The sequence below is a fragment of the Lampetra planeri genome, chromosome 51 (assembly GCF_965212315.1).
Source record: "Lampetra planeri chromosome 51, kcLamPlan1.2.h2, whole genome shotgun sequence".
Taxonomy (NCBI): domain Eukaryota; kingdom Metazoa; phylum Chordata; class Hyperoartia; order Petromyzontiformes; family Petromyzontidae; genus Lampetra; species Lampetra planeri.
Window position 1 is genome coordinate 5,787,842 of NC_136157.1, and position 21,071 is coordinate 5,808,912.

At 45.7% G+C, this 21,071-nt stretch overlaps 1 protein-coding gene across 1 annotated transcript in view; it reads right to left on the reverse strand.

Annotated features, from left to right (window-relative positions):
- TRAF3IP1 (TRAF3 interacting protein 1) overlaps nt 1-20,595 on the reverse strand; it is a 36,345-nt gene extending 15,750 nt beyond the window's left edge. Inside the window, exons 1-6 of the mRNA XM_078616714.1 lie at nt 20,288-20,595; nt 14,606-14,674; nt 12,362-12,523; nt 7,627-7,764; nt 4,652-5,107; nt 1,352-1,408 (exon numbers count right to left, since the gene is read on the reverse strand). Of these exons, the coding sequence (XP_078472840.1) occupies nt 1,352-1,408; nt 4,652-5,107; nt 7,627-7,764; nt 12,362-12,523; nt 14,606-14,674; nt 20,288-20,410 (1,005 nt within the window). The 5' untranslated portion in view covers nt 20,411-20,595. The remainder of the gene's footprint in view (nt 1-1,351; nt 1,409-4,651; nt 5,108-7,626; nt 7,765-12,361; nt 12,524-14,605; nt 14,675-20,287) is intronic.
- Nucleotides 20,596-21,071: the final 476 nt, after the last annotated feature.

Below are 21,071 nucleotides of genomic sequence, written 5' to 3' on the forward strand. Positions count from 1 at the left end.
TACACGCTTTCTATTAACTCACTCTGTCTGTTGTTGTATCCTCAAATCTTGTAACTAAATTTTTACCCACTTCCCAATGTGGTATCGACTGCAAACTTAGTATACTTATGTCATACTGATGACAATACTATATTCCATCATTAAAAATTAAAATAAATATTTTCAAACCATCTTTTTTATATGTTATGTTTCGGCTTGGGTCTAATTGTCCACGCTCAACTGACGTTGGCTGTAAATCACCACGGCCCCTTACGTTATGGCAAGCTTCGGGGCCACTTCCTGGAGTCGTGGAGTTTTGCCATTACGAGCGCGGTACATTTCATTAAAGCGTGTTTTAAAAAAAGTATTTTTAAATATTACTTATTTTTTTCAGAAGTGACCTGGCTACCACAAATGGCCGCTCAACAAAGTGGCGTATCACGTGGAAATGTACAGCAGACAATATATCAAATCTCTGCACCAGATCGAGTTAAAAGATGACATCACCCTGCTGCTGCTCTATTTAAGACCGGGAGCCAGTGGAGGGCTTCACCATTCTGGCAAATTGCCCGATGAAGCCGGATGTAATTACCAGCGAAACGTCGTGCTACTCAAAATTTAAAATGATGTTGATTCACTCTTCAACACACCGGTGGGCTAAAGTAGTGAACTATTTGTCCTTTGTAAACGTGACACTTTTTTTACTGTTTGGCCATGTCGGGTGGTGGAGGGTTACGATACATTTATAAATAACCCAAAAAGCTTTATTATGAATATCATGAGACTTTGTTTCCAGTATCAAAGTATGACCATGAATAAGAATGGGTTTAGCCCTTCAGAGCGTGTTTGTTTACATGTTCACCACGTGCGGTTAATGCAGACTTGATTCCTTGAAAAAGGTTTCTATTTGGTGTTTGAACATCCTGCACCGAGTAGCATAACACAGCATGGTCAAACAACCCCCAATGACAGACCCAGCATGGGCAGGCCTTTTTTAAGGTGCCGAGTGACCAGCGGTTGGAACTTATCGACAATGTCGGTGTAATGGAATGGCTTAAAACACAGTTTGGGTCGCGTCTTCCTTTGAATTCAAGGTGCAGATGGTGAAAGGAAAATACCTCAAAATCCACAGCATCGGCAGGCTCAGACGCAGGCTTGCGACAGAATGAGAAAGATAGTCACACACGCACGAGCACACTCGTCTTGACACTGGGTTACTTGAAGCCGTGAAATGATCAGCAATGGTAAAAGCTCGAAGAACAAAGCGTGTGAGAGACGGACCCCAATAGAAATGTGCCATTCACGGAGCGTTGGGTAAGGAGGCAAGTGTTCCAGGAAGCCTCCCTCCCCCGTGCAAGCCACGGTCACTCACCTCCAGCCCTCGTGCGTCTTCCGAAGTAGCTGCAGTCGGCGGCTCCCTGTCTCTGGACTGGGTCACACACAACACAGCAAGCGGCAGCAGCAAGAGATGGTGGGGTCTCCTCAAGAGTACGGGTGAGTCCACGCACAAGTTCAACAATAACAGCAGCAGCAGCAGCAGCAATGTCTTTGGTATGTGGTTGGAGCCAACCGCTAACCACATACCAACATCTCACAGTGGCAAAATGTTAACTACCTCGCCTGGTATACAGGAGATTGTGAGTTCGATCCCAACCCTTACCTCTGATCAGCATGGGGTTGGCTAAGTACGGTGTGAAGGAAGTTGAACATTACATTCTATTTTTGTGTACGACGGAAATACGCTCAGCGGCTGAGCAAGTAAAACTCGGTGCATGGTTTATTTACGAGATAGAATCAGTGGAATGATGCATATATTGATCAAAAAATATAAATGTATCAATGAGAAGGTTGCGACGCACGCTTCAAACCCTGTACGAATTAATGTTTTTTTTCTTCAAGCAATTCGCACACGTTTCACGAGTCGGGTTCACAAACCAACGCTGCGTGTCGCCCGGAGTTTCTGCCATTTTTGCGGCAATGTTAACAAACGGAATCATCTGCCCAAATCACCCCGGGACCATGGGGGCCTCGTCGCCCACGGGGCAGGCTGTACCCCCTGTCGGTGCTCTTGTTCAATATGAAAAAAACGATTAAAAAACACAACAGAATTCCTGAATGGAATTGTGACACCGAACCGTGACGTGGGAGCGATGTGCAGAGCTGGGGGGGGGGTGAATGGCACCGCTCCCCGGTTCTATCTTCAACAATCCGGTGAACCGATCGATAATGAATACAGCTGAGGTTTTTTCGGTTCACGACAATTTGTTTTTGACATTAAACCGGAACATCCGAAGGCTGTACGGGCTCCGAATGCCATTTCCTTTTCGGGAAAGTAAACAAATATCGTTAACAACCCATCTAAATTTCGATTTAAAGCTTTTGTGACTGCAGGGATTCATCTTCTTGGTTCTTTCGGTAAAGTCACGTAGAAGGGAAGTAATAAAATAATAAAAATAAAACATAATAAAATAATTCTCACGACGTTTCGGCCACAACGCAAGCAGCCGTCATCAGGTGAAGACCAGGTCTGTCGGGGAGACAGCGTCTGAATGAAACAGCACCATGCTTGGAGCGTATATTTAAGCTGGGTTGGAAGGGGGGGGGGGGAAGGGGCGCCTTGACAAAAATAATTTGCATATCAAGAGGTCACTTCCTGACAAAAGAGCTCAAGTGGGCCTCACCTGGTAAACCTTCAAATAGTTTTAATTTCAATCCCATTTTCTTGGCACCACAGCTCTGCAGTCACCCTCCGTGGGGCACCAGCTCGTCCGTTTTGCCGGCCGGAGTCACCGTTAAGTTGCCTTGGCCTGGTTTGCATTGCTCAAGTGCCGGAGGGGGGGTGGTGGTGGTGGCTGGGGGGGGGGGGAGGCCTTGTAACTCAAAAGCCCTCACCCAAGTTAAATAAATAAGAGGCTCGCTCCGTTGATCCCATTAGCTGCCCGCAGGGGTGTGACCGCAGCAATGCAAAACTAAACTGCTAAACTATTTTACATTTTACCAGGTGTAAGTCCCACTTAAGCTACGTAGGTCTTTTTCAGAAGCGATCTGGACATCACAAATGACGGCTCAACGAAGTGGCTTATCATCGCGTGGAAATTTATAGCGGCCAAATACGCTAAAAGCGTGATGTTGATTCTAAATGTGGAGGGGAAAAACCGGAGGACCCGGAGAAAAATCCGCTCGACAACAAGGGGAGAAAGACACGCAAACTCCAAATATACAGGCCTCGGGGGGGTTGGGATCGAACCCACGACCTCCTGTATAGCAAGCGAGGTCGTGAACATCTCTCCACCGTGAACCTCGCTTCACCGATCCCATTAGTGGCCCGTGGGCTGTGACCGCAGCTATGGTGAGGGCAGACAGGGTGACTTCTCGACCGAGTGCGCAGAAGCCGACCTGAGTTTCGCTTCAGGTTATTTATAGTCTGTTTTTTTAAAATCAACGTTCATATATACACGGGCCCGATGGTCTGTTTGCGGGAGAGGTGGAGCGGTGGGTTACAACGCTGCGCTGTAAACCCAGTGACCCGAGTTCGATTCCTGGGCACGGAGAATACCAGTGGCGAGTGAGATCTGAAGCGGACCTGGTCTTCCCCTTCACACAGCGTTGGTGTACGGTGTTTTTTTCTGCAATGTTTTGCTGTCTTTTCTTGGATTTTCTGTTTGCACTCAGTCACATATTCACTTTAAGATGTTTTTTGTTCATGTTTTAGTTTTTTGTTTGTTGCGGTTGCACCCGATTCAAGAGCCGAATGGCTCACAGGGCTATACCTAATAAATGAACTTGAACTTGATATCGTGCACTCACCAACGTGAAGGATTGTTAACCCTTTCAACATTCCGATGACGTACGTGTACATAATCGGAAGAAAAACTAAAATAAAATAACTTTAACGGGACCGAAGCACCCACAAGGCCATGTGGGAGGGCGCGTGGCAGAGTCTGGCGCCCGCATTGAGTACAATCCGTTTAAAAATATCGCCACTATGCCTCTCGAAATTAAATTAAGCCGAGTCGCTCGCGCGTTCCGAGATTCGGCGGTGAACGGGACCCCCACCCTGCAACTGGCAGAAGTCTCGGAACGGGAAAGGATTAAGTAACGCCAATGACAACAAATACAGCATGGGAAGGCCTTCAAAAAGGGCTGAACATTTTAACTATTATTTTGTTTTCTTGGTTCTTTCGGTAAAGTCACGTAGAATGGTAATAATAAAATAATAAAAATAAAGCATAATAACATAATTCTCTGTCGGGAAGACAGACCTGTTCTTCACCTGAGGACAGCTGCTTGCGTTGTGGCCGAAACGTCGTGAGAATTATTTTATTATGTTTAAATGTTATTATTTTATTATTTCCATTCTACGTGACTTTACCGAAAGAACCAAGAAGATGAATCCCTGCAGTCACGAAAGCTTTAAATCGAAAAATATTATTTTGTTGCTGTTACTACTTTGTACGACCCACCACAAGTCAGGTCGCTATACCGAAACAGAAGTGGACATGCGCAAACATTTGATAGAGACAGTCATAGTCAGAGTGGAAGAGTAAGGGGTCCTGTAGCCTGCACTTGAACACGGGGAACAAATTGACAGCGGGGTCAGCTGCAGAGAGGAAGCGACCCCCCACTCCCAACCTCCCCCACCCATCGACTGCAGCTTACGTCCCCCGCTCACCTTTCTATCTTTTTTCTCTTCGTCGCGCTGCTTGTCCCTCCGCCTGTCCTTGTCTTTGCTGCTTCCCGCGGCCACACGGTCTCCTCGCTCGTCCTTGTCCTTCCGCTCCCCGCCCCTCTCCCCGCGCTCCCCGCCCCTCTCCCCGCGCTCCCCGCCCCTCTCCCGCTCCCTCGCCCCGTCCCTCTCCCGCTCCTTGGAGCCCTCCGCGTTGCTCTCCTTCTCCCGCCTCCGCTCCGAGTCTCTGTCGCGATGCCCGTCCTTCGTCCTCTCTCGGTCCCTTTCGCCGTCTTTGGCCGCGTGCCGCTCTCTTTCCCTCTCCCTGCCCTTGCTGTCTTTGTCTCCCTCCTTGCTCTTGTCCTTGTCCCTGTCGCGATGGTGCCTGTCTTGCGAGGAGGTCTCCTTCTCCTGGCGTTCGCGGCTGCCCGAGGGCTCCTTGAACTCCACCTCCTTCTTGGTCTGCCCAAGAGACGCGGACAGAAACGCGAGCCGGCGGACGGCGGTAACCATCGACGCGCAGAACGCGTCGCGTGCGGGCGGCAACGGATTTGACACGCGCGGCGCCGCCGAAACGCCCACGGCACGGTTAGGTGACGGCAGATTGGGCGTCAATTCCACCCAGCCAGCAAAGCTGGCGATGGCGTCGGTCTGGCGAGGGCTAGCTGGGGGGAGGGACGGACGGATGGACGGTCACGTCCAAAGGACTTGTGTGGGCTTGCTAGCTATCCTCTAAGCACAATGGTCAGAGCGTCTCCCAACTCCCTCTGTGGTTGGGCAGCAAAGGCAATGCAGATCAATGCAATTGTTGTACTGTACTTGTTTGCTCCCCGCCTTCATCATCCCTCACTGAACAGCGTGGTGAACCGTGGTGAAATAACCTCCACCACCCAAAAGGTGTGGGGGGGGGGGGAGGCTATCATCTCGCAGTAGATTGACGAAGAGCTGTACAACATGATAATTGTTTTTTTACCCTTCTATCTGGCAACAAAACTGACACCTTTATTACAAGGAGTCATGTTTGCATCGACCACAATACCTGCAGTCATAATGCAAACAAAAAACATAACTCTGATAATGTATGCACTGTCCTTGAAGTTGATTAGTCCACACCCGAGACAGCTTTCCTTAGAGCCTAGTCTCACATGGTGTTGGACCAGATGACGCCAAAAGGCGCACAACTCAAAGACAATGCACCATCAGAGTATGAGAGCTCGGGGTAAGCAAAAGGTGTCAGTTTTGTTTCCAGATAAAAGGGTAAAAAAACAATAATCATATTTTTCTACTGGCAAATGAGGTTCCAATGGAGCTGTACAACAGTACACTGGAACAAAAATCCAATCAAAAAACTAAAAATATAACTGCATTGTCGTTTCCGTGCAGCGGTAGAAAGATACGCTCTCGGTGTGACGTTCACCTCCACTCACAGCCTTGAGCTAGCCGCGGAAACTCCACATTTCCACGGCGAGGACCACTTCATCCAAGCCGTGCCGATTTTGACAAACCCCCAGAGGACGGGGGGGGGTGTGGGGCGGGCTGGCGATGATCATCGGATTCCTCCAGGACAGTCCGTTCTCCTAGAACGCCGCGTGTTGTTTTCAAAACGCGAGTTGGATGTAACGCGACTAATGTACCATTGGAACCTCATTTGCCAGTAAAAAATATGATAATTGGTTTTTTACCCTTCTATCTGGCAACAAAACTGACACCTTTTTTACAAGGAGTCATGTTTGCATAGACCACAATACCTGCAGTCATAATGCAAACAAAAAACACAACTCTGATAATGTATGCACTGTCCTTGAAGTTGATCGGTCCACACCCGAGACAGCTTTCCTTAGAGCCTAGTGTAATTACGGAACAGGTTTTTTTATAACGCGGATGCAAATTGAATATAACGCGATCGAGTGAACGGAACCACGTCGCGCGAGTGGGAATAAGCGGTGGTAACGTCTACCTCGGCGTAGCCTCACACATGCCACTAGTTGATGCTTCTAGACCAGGCATGTCCAAAGCCCGGCCCGCGGGCAGATTTCATACGGCCCGCAGCTTCGGTCTTATAATGTGTTAGTTATGGCTCGCCAGCTCTGTCAGAATAAATACATCATACAACTCATGGAAATGTAAGGTATTCTATACAGTTTGTTCAATGTTATCTGACTGAATGAAAGGCAGAATTGCGTTTTTAGAGTTGTTCCCGTCTGCCTGAGTGGCTTATATTTGGTTACATTGTCATTTGAAAAATAAAGGTAATTGTGACAATGAAAATTGTTTTGTAACAGTGTGTGTATCCACGTAACTTTTGTGGTTAAAACAATGTCAAAAGGAACTATTGGCCCCCGGGCATCTTCGCTTTATCAAATGTGGCCCTCTTTGCAAAAAGTTTGGACACCCCTGTTCTAGACGCTACCCACGCACCTCAGTGTTTGTTCGGCCTGCGTAAGAATCTCACGCATTGTCACGCACTGTGCTTTACCCCCTATATTATTACATTCCTTATTATAACGCCATTTTTCCATCACGCGGTGTTTCTTCATGAACGCAACTGCGACCGAGTCGCAGGGGATCAAACCGTATAAATAAATGAATATTCCGATTCTAGATTTGAAGCTTTCATGGCTGCAAGGATTCACTCTTAGGTTTTTCGGTAAAGTCACGTAGGTGAAAAAATGAAATTAAAATTAATAAAAATAAAATAATTAAATTTTTTTGTTTTTATTATGAAATTAAAATGAATTAAAATGTTTTTATTTTCTTTTTATTAATTTTTATTTCATTTTTTCACCTACGTGACTTTACCGAAAAACACTACGAGTATGAATATCCCCATTCCGATTGTCCGGAGCGTCCACCACGACCCGGCATCAGAACCTCGCGGGCATCTGGCACCACCACCACCACCGCCACTGCCGCCGCCGGTAAGGCGACTGCCGCACGGAGGAGAGCGGCGGCGGTGACGCGGCGGTGACGGGGCGGCACACCTCTCGTTGCCGCGACGGGCGCTCGTCGCGGTTCTCCTTGCCCTGCGACTTCGCCGGTGCGGCGCCGCTCTTGGCATCGGGCTTGGCGTCGGGCTTCTCCCCGGCGAGCACGCGTCTCACTGCGTCCTCGCTCGGCAGCTGCGAGGGGGGGCGGGGGGGAGAGACACAACAGCGCCATGTGCAGGCTCGGCTGAGGGCAGCGCGGCAAGATCCGGCGTTGTGCTGTGCGGCTACTACGACACACGACATGAGGACACTACTTGAGCGTAGTGGTACAAGGCGGAGGAAAGTGGAAACAATTGACGAAAAGTGCAGTGGACACCGATGGCCTATCTGGCCATGGATCGCGATCATGATGATGATGACGACGACTGGGATGCAATGACTACGACGCCCGCCGCCTGCTTTCTTCAGAACTTGTTTTTGTGTTGAGTTTGTTGTTATTGACAAATGTGGTGAGATGTTAACTCCATCGCCCGGTATGCAGGAGGTCGTGGGTTGGATCCCGACCCTGTCACCTGTATATTTGGAGTTTGCATGGTCTCTCTCTCTCTCTCTCCCCGTGGTCGCGTGGATTTTTCTCAGGGTCCTTGGGTTTTTCCCTCCACATTTAGTAACAACATGCGTTTGGAGTATTTGGCCGCTATACATTCCCACGTGATAAGACAATTCGTTGAGCTATCATTTGTGGCCGCCAGGTCGCTTCTTAAAAAGAGATTTTTTAGCTCAGAGGGGCCGTACCTGGAAAAATTATGAAAAAATTTGTTTCATTTAATAGTTTAGAAATTAGTTTGTTTCATTTTTCGATTTAAAGCTTTCGTGACTGCAGGGATTCATCTTCTTGGTTCTCTCGGTAAAGTCACGTAGAAGGGAAGTAATAAAATAATAAAAATAAAACACAATAAAATAATTCTCACGACGTTTCGGCTACAACGCAAGCAGCCGTCTTCTTCACCTGAGGACGGCTGCTTGCGTTGTGGCCGAAACGTCGTGAGAATTATTTTATTATGTTTTATTTTTATTATTTTATTACTTCCCTTCTACGTGACTGTACCGAAAGAACCAAGAAGATAGTTTGTTTCAGTCTTGCATCGCGAGCCTGAATGGGGAGAGACGGATGACCAAATCGTGAGGAGGAAGGGAGGAAGCCGGGGGTGTGGTGATTCGTCACAGCACTTCCAATATGCACGGTTGGCTACGTACGGTGCGAAAGAAGTTAAATGTACGTCCATCCGTACGGTCAAATCAATCCCGACAATCCTTCCCTCCCCCCCTCCCCCAACAGGGCACGGGACGATGCTCATCCAGCTGTGGAAGCAGATTATATTAGACACGCATTAGCGTGCCGTAAATGTGCGTCCCCGTTGTTGATGCAGCTAAACTATTTATAATTTTACCAGGTAAGGCCCACTGTATAGCTCTTTTTCAGAAGCGACGTGGCCACAAATGATAGCCCAACGAAGTGGCTTACTGTGCAAAAATGTATAGCGAGCAAATATTTGAAACGCATATCGGTTCTAAATGTGGAGGCGAAAACCGGAGGACCCGGAGAAAAATCCATGCGACCACGGGGAGCGAAAAAGAGAGGGAAAGGCAAACTCCAACTATACATTATTATTTGTTTCTTTCGGTTAAGTCACGTCTAAAGATAAAATAATAAATTAAATTAAATAATAGAATACGACGTTTCGATTGCAACACAAGCAATCATCATCAGGTATAATGAAATAGCGACATAAAATCTAACCAGAAAACTATAGACAGACATATTAGCAGACAGATATCACCAAGATACATAGCGAGAGCAACACAGGTAACAGAGAGGGGTGATCGTCTCTGTGTGGTGGCCTTAAATAGACAGAGGGGGGGGCGGAGGCAGAGAGAGGGAGGAGGGTTAGAGAAAAAATTAGCATATCAATGAGTGGTCAACAGACGTGGTGCTGCGAATGCGATGGCACGGCAAGCAAGCCTGAAAATCAGGAGAAGGACACACTAAAATTAAATAACCTAGTAAAATATCGAAATGTAATGTAATACAACACAGAGGGTCGGTCAACACACAATTAACGCATAGCCTGGTTGATTACGTATTTCAAAGATTGCTAAGTTAGAATTTAAGTGTGAACAATCTAAAGAGAGGACACAGGCAGAGAAAACAAGTCGCCAGAGAGAGAGAAAAAAGATAAGCTTAAAACTTCCCCGTAGAAGTGGTTCAATCTTAATTTTAGAACTTTCGTGACTGCAGGAATTATTATTTGTTTCTTTCGGTTAAGTCACGTCTAAAGATAAAATAATAAATTAAATTAAATAATAGAATACGACGTTTCGATTGCAACACAAGCAATCATCATCAGGTATAATGAAATAGCGACATAAAATCTAACCAGAAAACTATAGACAGACATATTAGCAGACAGATATCACCAAGATACATAGCGAGAGCAACACAGGTAACAGAGAGGGGTGATCGTCTCTGTGTGGTGGCCTTAAATAGACAGAGGGGGGGGCGGAGGCAGAGAGAGGGAGGAGGGTTAGAGAAAAAATTAGCATATCAATGAGTGGTCAACAGACGTGGTGCTGCGAATGCGATGGCACGGCAAGCAAGCCTGAAAATCAGGAGAAGGACACACTAAAATTAAATAACCTAGTAAAATATCGAAATGTAATGTAATACAACACAGAGGGTCGGTCAACACACAATTATCTTTAGACGTGACTTAACCGAAAGAAACAAATAATAATTCCTGCAGTCACGAAAGTTCTAAAATTAAGATTGAACCACTTCTACGGGGAAGTTTTAAGCTTATCTTTTTTCTCTCTCTCTGGCGACTTGTTTTCTCTGCCTGTGTCCTCTCTTTAGATTGTTCACACTTAAATTCTAACTTAGCAATCTTTGAAATACGTAATCAACCAGGCTATGCGTTAATTGTGTGTTGACCGACCCTCTGTGTTGTATTACATTACATTTCGATATTTTACTAGGTTATTTAATTTTAGTGTGTCCTTCTCCTGATTTTCAGGCTTGCTTGCCGTGCCATCGCATTCGCAGCACCACGTCTGTTGACCACTCATTGATATGCTAATTTTTTCTCTAACCCTCCTCCCTCTCTCTGCCTCCGCCCCCCCCTCTGTCTATTTAAGGCCACCACACAGAGACGATCACCCCTCTCTGTTACCTGTGTTGCTCTCGCTATGTATCTTGGTGATATCTGTCTGCTAATATGTCTGTCTATAGTTTTCTGGTTAGATTTTATGTCGCTATTTCATTATACCTGATGATGATTGCTTGTGTTGCAATCGAAACGTCGTATTCTATTATTTAATTTAATTTATTATTTTATCTTTAGACGTGACTTAACCGAAAGAAACAAATAATAATTCCTGCAGTCACGAAAGTTCTAAAATTAAGATTGAACCACTTCTACGGGGAAGTTTTAAGCTTATCTTTTTTCTCTCTCTCTGGCGACTTGTTTTCTCTGCCTGTGTCCTCTCTTTAGATTGTTCACACTTAAATTCTAACTTAGCAATCTTTGAAATACGTAATCAACCAGGCTATGCGTTAATTGTGTGTTGACCGACCCTCTGTGTTGTATTACATTACATTTCGATATTTTACTAGGTTATTTAATTTTAGTGTGTCCTTCTCCTGATTTTCAGGCTTGCTTGCCGTGCCATCGCATTCGCAGCACCACGTCTGTTGACCACTCATTGATATGCTATTTTTTTCTCTAACCCTCCTCCCTTTCTCTGCCTCCGCCCCCCCCTCTGTCTATTTAAGGCCACCACACAGAGACGATCACCCCTCTCTGTTACCTGTGTTGCTCTCGCTATGTATCTTGGTGATATCTGTCTGCTAATATGTCTGTCTATAGTTTTCTGGTTAGATTTTATGTCGCTATTTCATTATACCTGATGATGATTGCTTGTGTTGCAATCGAAACGTCGTATTCTATTATTTAATTTAATTTATTATTTTATCTTTAGACGTGACTTAACCGAAAGAAACAAATAATAATTCCTGCAGTCACGAAAGTTCTAAAATTAAGATCCAACTATACAGCATCGAACCCACGACCTCCTGTATACCAGGCGAGGTAGTTAACATCTCCTAGCAACCGCGATGATGATGAGAGACGCAGACTCCAAATATACAGCAACAGGCGTCAGGGTCGGGGATCGAACCCACGACCTACTGCATACCAGGCGAGGTAGTTGACATCTCCTAGCCACCGCGATGATGATGAGAGACGCAGACTCCAAATATACAGCAACAGGCGTCATGGTCGGGATCGAACCCACCACCTCCTGTATACCAGGCGAGGTAGTCAACATCTCCTCGCCATCGTGATGATGATGAGAGACGCAGACTCCAAATATACAGCAACAGGCGTCAGGGTCAGGGATCGAACCCACGACCTACTGCATACCAGGCGAGGTAGTTAACATCTCCTAGCCACCGTGATGATGATGAGCGAGAGAGAACACACAAACTCCACATACAACAGGCGTCAGGGTCAGGGATCGAACCCACGACCTCCTGTATACCAGGCGAGGTAGTTAACATCTCCTAGCCACCGTGATGATGATGAGCGAGAGAGAGAGACACACAAACTCCACATACAACAGGCATCGTCAGGGTCGGGGATCGAACCCACGAGTTCCTCCTGCATACCAGGCGAGGTAATCAACATCTCGCCACCGTGGCTGCGTGACGCTGCCATCCCACCGCCCTCACCTTGCTGAGGCAGCACTGTGCGAGCGCTTGCAGGAACTCGTTTGTTCTCTCCGGTTCGTGGCCGGCCACGATCTTGGACGGACGCACCGGCACGGCCTCCCCCGACGCCATCGCCACCACGTCGATGGCCTTCTGCAGGAAGGTGATCTTGGCCTCCCTCTCCTGTGCAACGATAAAGTTTGGCGCGATACGATGTGTGCTGCTACGCATGCACGTGCGGTGAGGTCGCGGGACGGATCATTGAGTGGCTCACTCCGAGCTCTCAATGTCCCGATAGTGAATTGTCTTTGTGCTCATCTTCTTGGTTCTTTCGGTAAAGTCACGTAGAAGGGAAGTAATAAAATAATAAAAATAAAACATAATAAAACAATTATGTTTTATTTTTATTATTTTATTACTTCAATAAAAATAAAACATAATAAAACAATTATGTTTTATTTTTATTATTTTATTACTTCCCTTCTACGTGACTTTACCGAAAGAACCAAGAAGATGAATCCCTGCAGTCACGAAAGCTTTAAATCGAATTGTCTTTGTGCTGTTCGCCTTTTGGCATCCTCTGGTCTGACACTGTTTGAGATGACGCTCTAAAGAAAGCGGTCTCTGGTGTGGACCAATCGGTTTCAAAAACAATGCAACCAGAGTATTTGTTTGCATGCTCACAACAAGTATATGTGGTTAATGCAGTGATAGGATTCCTTGCAAAAGGTTTCTGTTTGGTGTTTTAACATCTTAACACCTAGATTTGAAGCTTTCGTGACTGCAAGGATTCATATTCTTCAGTTTTTCGGTAAAGTCACGTAGGTAAAAAAAAAATCAAAATTAATTAAAGTAAAATAAAATAAAAATCACGACGTTTCGGAGGCAACGGAAGCTTGTGTTGCCTCCGAAACGTCGTGATTTTTATTTTATTTTACTTTCATAAAAAAAAAATGTATTTACCTACGTGACTTTACCGAAAAACCTAAGAATATCTTAACACCTCCTGTTTTATTGCCAGAAAGGGTAAAACCTATTGTTATATCTGGAAGAACCGCCTTACAGCGAAAACACGTTGTAATGCGAACACCACGCGTTGCGCAAGGAGTTACCGTGTAGCGAGCGGTGCATGAGGAGGGCTCGCTCCGATGCCTACATTTAAGCAATCATTTAAATCCCAATAAAACCCAATTACGCTCTAGGCGTCGTAACTAAACATCATTTTCTGGCCATTAAACACAGCCTCGCGTCATGTCACAAAGGTGACCTTGGCCTCCCTCTCCTGTGCAACGATACAGTTTGGCCAGATACGATGTACGACTTCGCACGTGCAGTGAGATCGCGTGACAAATAACTCGTACTGCATCATTCCGCGTTCCGTATCGCACCGCTGAACGCGCGTTAAAGCGAGGGGTTACAATATGGTGAGCGGTGCACAATGGGGTCTCACTCCACTGCCGATATTTAAACAATTATTTAATCCCCATAAAACCCCAATTACAATGGGGACTAGGCTCTAAAGAAAGCCGTCTCGGGTGTGGACCAATCAACTTCAAGGACAGTGCATATTATTATCATTATCAGAGTTGCTTCTTTTTGTTTGCTTTTTGACTACTTGTGTTGTGGTTATTGCAAACATGATGCCTTGAATAAAGGTGTCAGTTTTGTACCAGTTTAAAAGGGTAAAAACCTACTACTACGCCTTAGGAGTCGTAACTAAACATCCCTTTCCGGCCATTAAACACGGCCTCACGCCATGTCAGTCAAAGGCCACTGGACGATCGCTCCACCACTCAAACCCTTCTGAAGAGTAATCCTCCACTGACCTCGCTCACTCAACACTGAAGGGCCACCCGCTCAACGCCGCAAGTCAGCCAGGGACACAGAAGCGAACTGAACGGGGAACAGTTGGCAAGCTTCGATTTAAAGCTTTCGTGACTGCAGAGATTCATCTTCACGGTTCTTTCGGTAAAGTCACGTAGAAGGAAAATAATAAAAATCAAACGTAATAAAATAATTCTCACGACGTTTCGGCCACAACGCAAGCAGCCGTCCTCAGGTGACGCTGTCTTTCCGACAGACCTGTTCTTCACCTGAGGACGGCTGCTTGCGTTGTGGCCGAAACGTCGTGAGAATAATTTGATTATGTTTTATTTTTATTATTTTATTATTTTCCTTCTACGTGACTTTACCGAAAGAACCAAGAAGAAGAAGAAGTTGGCAAGCTGTCATCGGAGGCAACGGAAACGAGGAATTGGTGTGTACCTTCACGTTATCCGATTTCATATCCGACTCGCCGTAAAGTCCCTTCATGAACCCAGTTGTGCGGATCACCTGCAGGATAAAAGAAAATAAACCACACAACAACCAGGTCAAGGTCAGACGGACGGCATTGTTCATCGTTGTTGCCTTTGCGCGTATTATAACGATTGTGTTTTTTTTACTAGTGAAATTAAGGGGTTTGAAAATCATTCAGCGTGACGAAGACTTCGACTGCTTAACCAGTGCCACTATCATCACCACCACCACCATCATCACCACCAAAGATAAAGATCTCCCCTGTATAGCCTTAACAGTTTGTTGGGGCAAGTGCTGTTAGCGAGCAGCAGCGATGAAAACCGGCACGGCATACAAGGGCGGTCAGGCGTGTTGGCCAGCACCACACGTCCGACCGCCTCCATGTCCCCAGTGGCACTGGTCACACACCGCACCGGGTACTCATTTGAGGCTCAGTCGATCTAGGGGAGGGCCCAGGATCGGTTCAGATAATAAGTCACCGATGTTGTATCGCAACCATTGTTATAATACAGACAAACGGAAACAATTGCACGCGCTGTGCAAGACAGCAGCCAAACCCACAAATTTAAGTGGAAGGCCGTTTGACATTTGACCAATTGAACACGCAGGCTTTCGCGACCAATATTATTCATAAACGAAAAAAAAATTTGGGTTAGATCGCGTAAATATGAATGTGTCATTTACCCACCACCACCACCCGGCATAGTCAATAAGTAAAAAAAAACTTTTGGAAAAACATTTTAACCTATATGGATTTAAAATCAAAAGTAGAATGATTAGCTTTTTCATTATAGTAGGTGGTTTACTAATCGACAGCCTACCACTTGAATCACTAGGGTCGGCCAGTGTGCAAGAGGCACGAAGATCAAGTCATTCGTGACCGCTGCTGTAAAAATAAAAATAGGAAGAGATGACTCTCAAAAAACGCACACCAATGTTGTTAAATATTAGCGACCGTTGCACGGATCATCATGTTCACAACCTTTCTGCATGAACTGGATGGCTGAAAGGTTGTTTAATGAGTATCCCCACACAATATGTATCGTGAATATATTTTTGACTTGCCTTTGTTGATTTTTATGAATGGGTTGTCTGTGTTTGTCACACCGAGATTATTTTATATCTCTCCACACTGCAGAAAATTCCGTCACAGTTCCTACGATTGCTTTTTCATTGCTTTCATGGCTTTATTTTGGTGATTTCGAAAAGTGTATTGGTTTAGCCATGTTTGTGTTGTTGTAGTACAGAGTTAGACTGATGGCCTTAATCTAAGTTGTCTTGTGGTTGTTGTTGTTGTTGTTTGACTTGCATCCCACTTGGATTTTTGCACACAGCGTTGGTGTACGGTGTTTTTTCTGCAACATTTTGCTGTCTTTTCTTGGATTTTCTGTTTGCACTTAGTCACATATTCACTTTAAGATATTTTTTGTTCATGTTTTTTGCGGTTGCACCCGATTCAAGAGCCGAATGGCTCACAGGGCTACACCTAATAAATGAACTTGAACTTGAGATACCCCCCCTTTCAACAGGAACTTCTGTATCAATGGACACGCACCTGGTATAAAATTCTTGTATGGATGTACCCAACTAAACTTTGCTGCCTTATTACACATCATCATCCAGTGTCAAAGCTGACATGAGTCTACGTTAAAATTAAACAAATATATTTTGTGATACTACTTTGGTAGTGGTGTACAAGTGCAAACGACAAAACTCAAAGACATTTGCCGATTATACATATTATTTCCTTACGAGGCAGTTGTTTGACGAATGTGTTACGTTATTTTTTCTCTTATTTTTGCATCAAAAAGTTCACTGCCGGCCGTATCCCTCCTACGTCAGCGCATACACGAGCGGTAACGATTTGAAATCGGCTACAACTCTTCCGAGCATACAGTCAAGAAGACTCACAAATGGGATGCCCGAGTTATTTTTTCAACGCGAGCCTGCAGGACAATTTGGATGATTACGAACCGACCGCTTGACTCACAAGGGCCGGATAAACTTTGCAATTGCGCTCGATCAGTCCGGGATAAAGCCTGCGCTACGGACACTTGAGGACAGGGTAGAACAGCTGTCTCTCCGAGCAGCGCGGGAGAGAACGGAGCCACGTTTTGCAACATGCCTTGTCCCATTACGAAGCTAGCCAAGAAGCAATTAGCGAAGCCACATCAACACTGTTGCTAGTGCCAACACGGTTTGTTGGTAGACGTGTTTCGCCAATTGTTACGCAACAGCCACCAAACGCATTCCTGTTCATCTGAATCGGGAACACGAACACACACACAGAAGTACACATTCTCACTTGGCTTCATTAGTTCCTTCTCTGGAATATCGTACGAGTGCCTCCGATCTGTTTGCTCCTCATGTAATCCTTATTATCCGAGCTCGCAATGTCATTTATTTATGCAAGCCGATGAGAACAACATCCACGCAATGATGCATCGTGAGAAGACGCAATGTACGTTAGGACGCACTGCTTCACCAATTAAAATGTATTCTTGAGTCTAGGATAGGGTGAATTGAATCTTCCGCATGATAAAATGATTGTCAATTCTTCAGAGGTTGTAAGCGATTCATTATAAGAGTGGACGATTTTCACTAAATTTTAGTCATCGTGATTACGGATTAATTTAGGTTGAATTTATCGATTAATAATCGATTACTATCTCGTGGTACCAGGTAGGAAATGAGTAATCGCCGGGTACATTAAAGGGGCAAGTCTAACACTATCCCACTCAAACCCGCCCTTCAAAGACATAATAAAATGTGGTTGTCCTGTGGAGAGACTGGCCCCACTATAGCAATGCAGAATCTCCACCACTGGCTTAATTGCGTCCAGGGAGATGATCGCCACCTCATACTCGATTGAGCGGAGAGAGAAGACCTGACTCAAGACTTAGCGCAGCACAGTCCAGCTACTGGTCGTGACAACTGCGGCATGGTGGATTATACAGCTTGGCATTGCCACCGTGCTCGTTAAAGTTTCATGCGGGACGACCCTCTGCGCATAAATAAACACGGCGTAGAAGATCACGAAACCTCGCTTCGTCGGGTGGTGGAGGGTTATAGTTAACAATGTACCGACGTATGTATGTTGAACTTCTTTCGCACCATACGTAGCCAAGCGTGCTAATCGGAGGTGCGGGGGAAGGACAAGAAACTACCTACGTGATTCTAGATTTGAAGCTTTCGTGACTCCAAGGATTCATATTCTTGGGAATAATAATAAAAAGGGGGCCTGTCCTGGCTCCTCCCCGCTCAACCAGTATATATACGGGGTCGGATCTCTTGGAATTTCTCATTTACTTGATACAGCAAGCGTGTTGTGATGGTTCCACCTGAAGACGGAAACTTGTGTTGCCTCCGAAACGTCGTGATTTTTATTTTATTAATTTTTATTTTTTACCTACGTGACTTTACCGAAAAAACCCAAGAATACCTACGTGATCTAACCCAAGAGAAAGCAACTACGAATCGATAATTGACCTTTTTACATGTCAGGCATAAATCTGGGCAGATTTCACATCTCGTTTGAAGTGTACAACGTACACCGCCTGGGCCATTTTCCACATTGGTGGAGATGAAAACATCGGCAGGTTTACTCCTTCCAATAGTAGGAAGCCACGGGAGCTATGCACATGGTGGTGAGATGTTAATGACCTCGCGAGGTATTCAGGAGGTCGTGAGTTCAAGTTCAAGTTCATTTATTAGGTATAGCCCTGTGAGCCATTCGGCTCTTGAATCGTTGTTATGTTTTTGAGGGTTCGATCCCGACCCTGACGCCTTTATATTTGGAGTTTGCGTGTCTCTCTCCCCGTGGTCGCGTGGTTTTTTTCTCTGGTTCCTCTGGTTTTTCCCTCCACATTTAGAATCATCGCGCGTTTAGAGAGTCTGGCCGGTGAGCCGCCTCGGTGAACTATCATTTGTGTGGTCAGGTCACTTCTAATAAAAAAAGCTATACAGTATAGAGCGGTGGGCCTTACCTGGTTAAAATAAACAAAGTTTTTTTTAAATATAGTATATTGTTGCTGCAGTGCAGAATGAGTGTTCCAGTGTGTTGTTATTGTATGATTATACTGGTAGGAACCCACTGGTTCCACCAGCCCACAGGGGATTATTGTGTCCGTCCGTCCGTCGTAGAGGGAGGGGCTGGGTGGGGAGGGAAGAGTGGGGAGGGGCTGGGTGGGGAGGGTGGGGCTGGTCACCCCGTGGTGCCCTTATAAAACTCAACGTTTAACCTACTCACGCCGGCTTGTGCCCGCCCTCACAGTCGGGCATATTTGCGGAATACACCACGCCGCCGTTGACCCTGGCCATTGACCGAGCAACCCAACGTTCCTACCAGCTCCCTCCGCAGGAATGTGTTATAGTAGTTGTGTACAATGTAATGAGATTGTATAGCGAGACGTGCTTCTGTGATGACGTAGTGTATGTGAGCTCGATGTGTTACAACACAGCGCGTTACCGTGCCGATATTAACACCGTTGGCACTGTAGTATGTTGCACAGTTATTGATATACAATACTCTAATGGTGTAGTAGTTTTGTTTAATGTAATGCTATTGTAAAGCGAAACTCGCCTCCGTGATGACGTAGTGTATGCGAGCCTGATCAGTGTTAGAACACAGCGCGTAACCCTGTCGATAGTTACTGAAGCGTGCTGCACATTTATCACTATACAATGCTGTAATGTTATAGTAGTAGTAGTGTATAATGTAGAGCTATTGCTACGTGAGATTCGCCTCCGTGATGACGTCGTGTGAGCATGTAGTGTTACAACGCTGCCGTTCTTAGTAATACCCTGGGCACTACAGTGTGTTACACAGCACACTATGATGTTATAGTTGTAGTGTATATATGTAATAGTGATATTGTTATAGTTGTAGTGAGTAATGTAGTGATATTGTTATAGTTGTAGTGTGTAATGTAATAGTGATATTGTTATAGTTGTAGTGTATGATGTAATAGTGATATTGTTATAGTCGTAGTGTATAATGTAATAGTGATATTATCATAGTTATAGTGAATACTGTAATAGTGATATTGTTATAGTGTATACTGTAATAGTGGTATTGTTATAGTGTATAATGTAATAGTGGTATTGTAGTAATGCGAGGTTTGCCTACCGTGATGAGGCAGTGTATGCGAGCCTGATTGGTGTTACAACTCAGTCTGTGATCGTTATAACAGTTTCACCCTGGCCACGCTAGTGTGTTACACAGCACACTATGATGTTATTGTTGTAGTGTATAATGTAATAGTGATATTGTTATAGTTGTAGTGTGTACTGTAATAGTGATATTGTTATAGTTGTAGTGTATAATGTAATAGTGATATTGTTATAGTCGTAGTGTATAATGTAATAGTGATATTATCATAGTTATAGTGAATACTGTAATAGTGATATTGTTATAGTGTATACTGTAATAGTGGTATTGTAGTAATGCGAGGTTTGCCTACCGTGATGAGGCAGTGTATGCGAGCCTGATTGGTGTTACAATGCAGTCTGTTATCGTTATAACAGTTACACCGTGGCCACGCTAGTGTGTTACACAGCACACTATGATGTTGTAGTGTATAATGTAGTGTTATTGTTATAGTTGTAGTGTGTAATGTAATAGTGATATTGTAGTAATGCGAGACTCGCCTCCGTGATGACATCGTGTAGGAATCTGAACGGAGGCTTTCCGAGGAGTTTCTCCGTCAGCGGCGGCTTGCGGATAACGCGGCCCAGCGTCTCCTGGGTGCGCTTCACGGCGCTCGCGTCCATCGTTAGGGCTCGCGAGGGAGAAGTCAATCGCCGCGCGGTGGTTTTATACGCGCGAAAGGCGACGTTTGTCGCTGTTTGTTTGATTGTTTTAGTCGCTGAGGAGAATTTTTTTCGGTGATTTCGACGGCGGCGACGTTGATGGTGGAGCTGCGACCACAATGCAGCGCGCGAAGTGAGCGCGCGCGGCCCTCAACGCGGTTGCCAGGGCGACGCGTGACGTCACCCGCGGTACGGAAAGCCCCGTGGCTCGCGCGCTCGCCAATGTGTGCGCGTGCGTATGTATTTAAAAAACGCGATTTTTGTTTACGAACAAAACTAAAACGCGCGCGCACCAAAAAAAACGTCGCTACGACATTGCGCGAACGTTGTACGAACGTTCGGCGAACGTTGTGCGAACGTTAGTCCAACGTTGAACCAACGTTGTCGTGTTGGCAGGCGAAGCAGAGCGCAGGGGCGGGGTTTACAACGTTGCTGCGACGTTGAACCAACGTTGGCTGAACGTCGGGGCAACGTTGCTCCGACCGTTGTCGTGTTGACCGGCGAAGTCAGGGCCCCCGTGGGGGGAGGGGGGGGGCTGGTTACGCAATCACCGCCGTGACAGCAGCCCGGCTCGAGACGAGGACGACGAGGAGGGGGCAGGCGGGGGGGGCAGGCGGGGGGA